This window comes from Sturnira hondurensis, unplaced genomic scaffold (assembly GCF_014824575.4).
Source record: "Sturnira hondurensis isolate 20B ecotype Veracruz unplaced genomic scaffold, ASM1482457v3 Scaffold0021143, whole genome shotgun sequence".
Classification (NCBI taxonomy): Eukaryota; Metazoa; Chordata; class Mammalia; order Chiroptera; family Phyllostomidae; genus Sturnira; species Sturnira hondurensis.
In genome coordinates this window covers 20,902,234-20,910,401 of record NW_028093774.1, presented here as the reverse complement: position 1 = coordinate 20,910,401, position 8,168 = coordinate 20,902,234, and the positions used below count along the sequence as shown (strand labels likewise).

The window sequence follows — 8,168 nt, the reverse complement described above, 5'->3', positions numbered from 1 at the left end:
TTTCTTTTATTTTGAAGGTCAGAATGTTTTTAATATATTTAAGGACTGCATATTTTTGTCTGCTTAAAACATCTCAACTAGTGCAGTGACCTAGAACAAATTATTGATGCTTCGCGTGTCTCCATTTCCTCATCTCTAAGTTGGGAATAAAAATAGTAAATAGGGTTGCTGGATGAGTAGTGAAATTTGTGTGTAGCACTCAGCACTGCCTGGCACAGGGCAAGCCAGCGTTAGTGAGTTCCCGTGTGACGCCTGGCACTCAGAACAGCAGGAAGGACAGGGCAGATTCAGTGAAGAAAAGAGCATTCATTTCCTCGTTCGTTTGCATTGCTGTTCGTCAGAGGAGTACAAAGTCAGAGCTTTCCTTGACTTAGCAGAGTAAAGAGCCTTTTCCTGGGAGAACCCAGTCGTGGGCTATTGGCAGAGCTGGCCAGGAGTGGGCATGGCCACCACCGTAGTACTCAGACTCCACCAACGTGGTGAAGAAATTGGGTTTAATGTGGAACAAAAACGAGAGCCCAGATCTACAGTTCTTCATTCTCCTGTGGGTCTGAATTCCCAGCTCACCACTGTTGGAGATGGTCTCTGCTTGTAAACTCAGAGGAATGCCAGACAGCCACTTTATGAAGGGGAAGAGGGTAGAGGCTTCTTAGGAGGGAGCACGAACAGCATAGGTAATCTGGCTTCCCCCCAAACAAGACTCCACTGGATTTCACAAGCTAGAAAATAGACCTCTTTATTTTTAGCACATCAAACGTGTCCACAAAAGGAGAGCCCAGGAGAAATTTATTTCCTGTAAGAAGCAGTATGTACTTAATTCAGGTCTTGGGAGATGAGTGCTGTGTCTGTGGCAGCCCTGTGTACAGGAGGTACACCCTTGGGGATGTTTGGGGTGTTTATTTACTCAAAGGTTCTGAGTATTTTCTTTAGACTTGCATAAAGCCCTGACTTCCCTCCTTTTAAAAATTGATGTCCCCTATTGTTAACGTTGCCCTCTTCTCAGGCTCCTTGCTCCCCTTCACGTGTCTTTCACACTCAACAATCCAGTTTTAGTCTTGCTCCTCTGAGATGAGAGGACCCCCACCCCTCCCTGGGGCCACGGACGTGGCTGCAGGATGATGTGGCAAAATCCAGTCCAGACCAGAGTAGCTGTGATGGCTTTAGGAGGAGGCGTTGGAGTCCCTCCCAGACTTCCTCCCATCCTTTTCTGCTCCATAGCGTCTGAAGGACCATCCCAGGACAGATGTAGGTTGTGCCCCGGTTTTGGAATAATCAGCATGACGTGAGTAATGGCTGGAAAAGGGTGTGTGCAGTGCGAGGCCAAAGGACCTTGCGTGTTTGCACAGCTGGAGGGGGCAACAAGGGCCATCCTTTGGTAAGCGTCCCACAGCGAGGCCAGGGCAGATGGCGGACTGGGCCCCATGGCCAGTGGCTGAAGCATTAAAGCATTTGGTGGTGTTTGAGCCAAGCAAGGGCATGGCAGCATGGAGGCAATGACAAGCTCACAGCCAGAGCCTAAGCTGCGACAGATGAAAAGCAGTCAAGGCTGGCTGGGAGAGGGGCCACAGGGCCTCCTGCTGGATGTCTTCATGGTGTTTTCCCAGCTAGAGAAGTGTCCTCCAGGACCCCACCGGAGCCCATTTCCAGGTAGCTGCTCACACTGACCCCTCACTGCTACTCCTTGGCAGTGCAGCGGGGTGGCCCCGCCTCAGCCACGTAACCTGGGGGGCAGTGGCAGCGGTAGGAGCCCTCTGTGTTCTCGCAGTGACCGTGGGCACAGAGTGCAGCAGGCCCGTTTAAATCATCGCACTCATTCACATCTACAAGGAAGGAAAGCGGGAGAGATCTGGTGGGAGCCCAAGGGCCTGTGGCCTGGTGCTTCTGGCCCTCTGGCCACTGAGCCCAGCCCTGCAGTGGAATCGTAGGTATGGCAGCCAGAGGCTGAAGTCACTGCCCCGAACCGAGCAACTCAAGGACACAACGCAGGTGGTATTGAGCCCATACGTAGTGTGCCCAGGAGAGTGACCGTGCTCTGTCCCTGCCTTTTTTCTGTCTAGGCACCTCCATGGAAAGGGTTCGCACCTGACCGTCCTTTGGCGCTTTCTCACCCTGGCCGCCCCCCGCCTAACTGGGCGCTGGGCAGCCTCACTATGGGGCCGCTGTGCGTTTCCCAGCAACCCTAAAGTTGGTCATACGTCTCTATAGTGAGCCACGGGCCAGTCTGGCTTTTCCACACGGAGCCATCAGTCGGGGTCAGAGTGCTCCAGGCGTTGCCACTCTGACCCGAAACTTACCCATGCAGGCCATGTGGGCCATGTCCAGCTGGAAGCCCTCAAAGCAGTCACAGGTGTAGCCCTCCCGCACGCGCACACAGCGGCCGTTCTCACAGCCGTTTAGGACCCCGCACTCCTCCGCCTGAAGCCCCTCGAAGCCGGCCTGATATTCTGGTGGGAGGAAGACAGGGAGAGAAGGAAGCTGGGGCCGTCTCCAAGGCCTGGACCCTCACCTTGCACTGCAAAGGGTTGGTTGGCCCTGTTCCGTTCCTGGGGTGGGGCCAGGGAGGGTCATCAAACTCACAAAAAGATGCTAAAACAAAAGGCAGTACTCTTTAAAAAGGTCATTTTAGGTAAGGTAGACCTTTAAGTGAGACCTTTATTTTTTTTTTAATATTTTATTTATTTATCTTTTTAGAGGGGAAGGGAAGGAGAGAGGAAAGAAACCTCAATGTATGGTTGCTTCTCGTGCATCCCCTGCAGGGAACTGGCCCCTGCCGGAAACTGGCCTGCAACATAATCATGTGCCCTGACTGGGAATCGAACCTCGATTGCCTGGTTCGCAGGCCCGCGCTCAATCCACTGAGCTACACCAGCCAGGGCCTAAGTGAGACCTTTAAATGAGGCCGCCAAAGGGGCCGGGATTCACTGCTTTCCCGAGGCCAAGGCCCCTGAGCAGTGGGTGTCTGTGCAGTTTTTTTTTTGTTGCTGTTGGTGGGAGGGCATTTGGTTAAAAACTTTCCTTTTTTCTTCTTCTTCTTCTTTTTTTTTTTGCTGGGAGGAGATTGGCAGCAAAAGTGGATTTACCTTCACTCAACACAAAGCAAAACTACCAGCCCTGCCCAACCCTCTGCTCCCTCTAAGCCCTGCCCCAGCCCTGAAGGCGCCCCCACCCCAACCAGTACCAGGGCAGGCAGTCCACTTCAGTCTGAGTGGGTGGTAAACCTGTGTCGAGTACGTGGCCCAGGTGCCAGGCCCGACTTCCTCGTTAGAGTCTGAGTCCAGAGTGCTGGGGTCATTGCCCCTTACAAACCAGGTCCCCACAGATGCCGGTAAAGTGGTTCCAGCTCCCCGGTTAGCATTTCAGGCCAGCAGCTGGAGCTGCAGAGCAGGTAGTTCTGCACACCCCAGCGGCGAGGGAACTGAACCGGGCGGCCCAAGTGGGCCTGCTTTTCTCCGCCGCCATCTCTCAGCTGCTGGGGGGGCAACAAGGGCCATCCTTCGGGGGTTGGGACGGTGGTGTCCTGAACCTCCACGTCCCCTGTGCTGGTCTGTTGGAGGGAGTTGTGAGGGTCTGACATGGGCATTTAGAACTGTCCCTTCCCTCGAGTGACCTGGGGAGAGGGCTTGGTGCGTCTTTCCCCTCCCTTGTCCTCGCCCTGCTGGAAGGGACTAGCAGGTGGAGGAGATGGAAGTGAAGCAACCTTGGTGCCCGCCTTGTCCCATTTTTGCAGCAACACAGACCTGGATGGCTGTCCACGTAGTGGGGCTGGAGTTCTGAGGGCTGCAGGGGAGACTCAGGGCCTGGGGTAAGGTCCCCTGGGTGGCTGGCTGTGTTGGGGAAGGGCGGCTCAGGGACAGCATCCTCAGGGCCCAGGTAGTTGTAGAAGGAGGCCCCGTCTGGGCCGTAGAGACTGTACTGCAGGTCCTCGGGCCCGGGACCATACTCATAGCCTGGCCGGAAGTGGACCCCGGCCTCCCGCTCCGCTTCGATCCGGGCCACGTTGCACAGCTGAGCGTAGACCTCTGTCAGGGGGCAGGGAGAGAGGAAGCTGGGCCAGCTCCTGGTGACAAGCCTGGTGTGCTATCCCCTGGCTCACTACCCCAGAGGGAGGGCACAGGCTGGGACCGCTGCCTTCCGGGAGTTCCCAGCACTTGACCCACCACTGCCCTCTGGGAGTTCCCAGCGCCTCCCCCCACCTTGCCCTACAGCCTGCCCTACTTTGTCCCCAGACAACAGGGACTGAAGACAGGGCCACGGCTCTGGCCGCCCTACTGCCGTCTAAGTCCCGTCTTCCAAGGTGAGAGCATTCTCTACACAGAGGCCCAGCCCCGCTCGGAGGTGCCTTCCCCCGGTCCCCGCAGGCACAGGCCCCCACCCCCCGCACCAGAACTCCTGGGGGGGCACAGAGCACACTGCTGGCTCCAGGCCTTGCCGTTCTGGCAGCAGCACTCTGTGTAGGTGGTGCGGTGCCCGTGCAGGGGTTGGCTGCACACGTCGTTGGTGACTTTTTTCCAGCAGATGTCCATGTGGATGTCGTGGTCAGGCAGGTCCTCTGGTGGCAGAGACAGGCTCATGAGCACCGTCCCCAGTTCAGGTCCACCCCCCGCCACCCTGCCATCCCAGGCCCACCGACCCATGCCGACGGTGCCGTTCATGCAGCGCTGCTGGCTGAGGTCCAGGGTGAGGGGTGGGCTGCAGAAGCAGTGGAAGGAGCCTTCCGTGTTCACGCACTCGCCATTCTCACAGGCCATGTCCTGGCACTCATCATGATCTGTGGTGGCAGGAAGAGGGGAAGGGTGCATGGGGCAGTGCCAAGGTGGCTGGCCCGCAGACCCCTTCATGGACAGGGTTTGCTCATGACTGCTAATGAAGAGGCAGCACCTGCTTCCCCTCCCCTGCCCCAGCCAAGCTCGGGAGGCCCCTCTCTGGGGCCGCTTTTCCAACAGGTCCCCACGGCTCCCCTCACCTCAGCCCTGCCTGGTGCAGCCGGCCCGAGTCCCTAGAAGGGCAACTCCTAGCAAGAAAGGGCCGGCTGGCAGGGCTGGGTGAGCACTCAGCTGGGGACCGGGGGTGGGGAGGGCTGGAGGGTGTCCTCACCCTCACACTTCCTGCTGGCAGCATCGTAGTGGTAGCCGAGATTGCATAGGCAGATGTAGCCAGGAACCGTGTTGAGGCAGCGGCCGTTGTGGCAGAGACCAGGCCCGAACATCGCACACTCGTCAGCATCTGTGGGAAGGCCAGAAGCAGCGTGAGGCCGGACCTGAGACTCGGGACTCCGAAGCTGGACTTGCTGGGTTGGAATCCTGGCCCTGACACCTGCTAGCTGGGTGACTCCGGCCACTTGCTTAAGTTCTCCTTACCTCAGTTTTCTACCTAAAAAAATGTAGATATGAATACTTAACCTCTTACAGTTATGATGAGGATTAAAAGATTAATACATGCAAGATGCTTAAAATAGTGTGGGGTACAGAGCAAGCACGTCAGGAAAGCTACTTCATTTTCTATTATTTCCTTCTCCAGCTTTCTGATCAGGGTGCTCAGACCTGAACTACCCACTGTGAGTACAGGCCCCCGAAGCTGCCAGCTCTGTCAGTGGGGCCAGGGAGACAGGCGGCTGCCTTCGGCTTTGCGCAGCAGCACCCCACTCTCACCCTGTGCCCTGAGACACAGCAGTCAAGACATCGTAGTTTGTTCCTGGGGGTTCAGCCCCGGGGAGCAGGAAAACCAAGGTGGGGATCTATGAACATTCCCAGGGGAGCTCCGGCCAGAACTCCCAGCCCAAACTCTGGAGGCCCCCAGCCCCAGGGAGTCTCTGGCTGCATGCAGACCTGTCCCAGGACTGACCGGAGCTGGGCCAATTCAGGGGAGTGGAGCCCGGGGGCAGGATGCGTAGGGAGGTTACCTGTGTACATGGTCTGTCCAAACATCCAGGCTCCTTCCACAGGGATGTAGCCTTTGCCACTAGGGCAGATCTCGCTGAATTCAACTGTGGGAAGGCATCCGAGCTCAGAGAGAGGAGGGCTCTGCCCCTTTCTCTCAGTGTCCCCCTGCAAAGCCAACCCCGAGAAGATTTAGGACCATCAGGGGCTTTACCTGAGTCCTGGGCTGGGCAGGGCTCACAGGCGTCTCCCCAGCTGGCACCCTGGGTGCAGCAGCACTCGGCCTTCGTGGTGTTCCGGCCCAGGAGGCTGGCGCAGGGTGGCTGGCCTCTGGGGCCAGCGTAGCATTCCATGCGGAGGGAGCCTGACAGGTGGTCCCCCGGCGGGGCCTCGGGGACACTCTGGCCTGTGTGTGACAGGTGCTCCTTGTTATTGTCTGTTCATGGCCCTCAGGGACGCCCTAGCCTTTGCAGACTTACCGTTTACACACCACCTCACAGTGCACCACGTGCCTTTACCTGTGTCATCTCCCTGGGCGCGCTCCACGACTCCATGTGGTGCGTCATGCTCATCAGCTCCCTCGTGCACACAGGCGAGTTGGGCGATTTGCCACAACCACCAGCTATCGAGTGGCCCAGCAGGGAGGCAACCGCAGTTCCTCCGGCGCCGAAGCCCCTGTTCTTTCCAGCACACCACCCTGCCTCCTGCCGCCACAGTGCGGGGGGCCCCTGCCTGTTCCTCTGCTGCACACTTACCCCGTCTCCTCCCACCCTGCCTGTTCTAGGTCCTGCTTTCTTCCTCCCCCCCCCCGCCGAGTCAGAGGAGGCCAGCCGAATCCTAGCCCACCTGGGGACAGAGGCTGCACCCAGCAGCTCTGGGGTGGAGTGGAAAGAGGAGACTCCAGCTTAGCTCTGCTTCCAGAGGGTTTCCTGTGGTTGGACTGAGGGTCCCTCCAAGGCTCAATCTGAGATCCCTAGGGCAACCCCAAGTGGCCTCAGAACTTCCTGAACCTCCTATAGGGCCCCCCACAGCCCCGCAGCCTCCTGGATGTTTCTGGGCCCCTGCTATCTTGACATCTGCACTCTCTGACTCCTTGCTTCCCTATACGCCACTCCTAGGCTGTACCCCTGCCCACACTGCCTTAGCCCTGGCCCAGGCTCCCCCTCAGAAGCTGGGGTGGTGGAAAAGCAAGCCATAGAGTGGCTGTGTGTGATGGTTGGGTAGAGTGTGGAGCACGCTCACCTCCAGCCACCCGCGGGCGGCAGCGCCCCTCCTGAGCGTCGTACTCTTCCAGGTCGCTGGCGCAGAGGCACAGGAAGGAGCCCTCCACATTCTCGCAGAGTGCCGCCCCACACACGGCCAGCATGAGCTCACACTCGTTCACGTCTGTCAGGCATGAGGACAGGCTCGTCGTGGGTGGGAAAGAGGCAGCCCATGCCCTCTGCCTCTGCCTCCAGCCCGGGGGACAGATACTCATCCCCTCAAAAGAAAGAGGCTGGGTCTTGGCGGGGGGAGCAAAAGTGGGCATGAGTAGCAGGAAGGAGGAACAGAGGGCACGGGAAGAGGGAGAGTGAGGGTGGCAGACAAGGGTCACTAAAGGGACAAAGAGGAAGGGCCCCCCTCTGCATGTTCTCTGAGTGAACGCGCCTGTTGAGACCCTGAGGTCTCTGGAGAAGGGCGGTGCCTTCATTAATGCGCCTGCTGCCCCGCTGGTAGATTGGGCCCACGCTTCCCCTACCAACTTGGCCCAGGTGCGCGCTGTTGGGGAGAGCTGCAATCAAGCCTCCTGGCCACTCTGTGCAGACCCATTGTGGAGCTGAGCAACCGTGACCACTTCAGGAGGAGGGCCCGGGGCCTCCATCCAGGACGGCCAGGGTCTGTCTGCACAAATGGGACCAAGCATCCAGAACCCAGCCACCCCCAGGCTTCTCACCAACGCAGTCCCAGCCGGAGGATGAGGTCTCGAAGCCCTGGTCACAGAGGCAGCGGAAGGAGCCCTCCGTGTTGTCGCAGAAGCCGTGGCTCCCACACACGGTGTCGTTGGCGCACTCGTCTATGTCTGCGGGACAGTGGACACCAATGTGTGGGCTGTGCTCTCACTCCCTCTCTTTATTCCCTGGGAATCCTCAGGGAGTAAATCCCTTTATGTGGTCTAGTGACACCGAGATCTGGGAAAAGTAACTTTTGAACACAGCACAAGGAAACTCTAACATTCCTGTTCAGTTTTTGCGCAAGCCCTGCTATCTGAAAAAAATACAAACTTTCAAAAAGCTGCAAAAGTAGTGTCCTCAG

General features: G+C 57.9%; 1 protein-coding gene across 2 annotated transcripts in view; it reads right to left on the bottom strand.

The window, feature by feature from the left end:
• Window positions 1-720: 720 nt before the first annotated feature.
• The window catches only part of LTBP2 (latent transforming growth factor beta binding protein 2), an 89,140-nt gene continuing 81,692 nt past the window's right edge, over window positions 721-8,168 (bottom strand). For both annotated transcript variants that reach the window (XM_037031420.1, XM_037031421.1), the window contains 10 exons: window positions 7,810-7,935; window positions 7,119-7,262; window positions 6,091-6,282; window positions 5,900-5,983; window positions 5,095-5,223; window positions 4,631-4,768; window positions 4,382-4,549; window positions 3,738-4,019; window positions 2,295-2,444; window positions 721-1,820 (listed from right to left, as the gene is read on the bottom strand). In XM_037031420.1, the coding sequence (XP_036887315.1) occupies window positions 1,675-1,820; window positions 2,295-2,444; window positions 3,738-4,019; window positions 4,382-4,549; window positions 4,631-4,768; window positions 5,095-5,223; window positions 5,900-5,983; window positions 6,091-6,282; window positions 7,119-7,262; window positions 7,810-7,935 (1,559 nt within the window). In that variant the 3' untranslated portion in view covers window positions 721-1,674. The remainder of the gene's footprint in view (window positions 1,821-2,294; window positions 2,445-3,737; window positions 4,020-4,381; window positions 4,550-4,630; window positions 4,769-5,094; window positions 5,224-5,899; window positions 5,984-6,090; window positions 6,283-7,118; window positions 7,263-7,809; window positions 7,936-8,168) is intronic.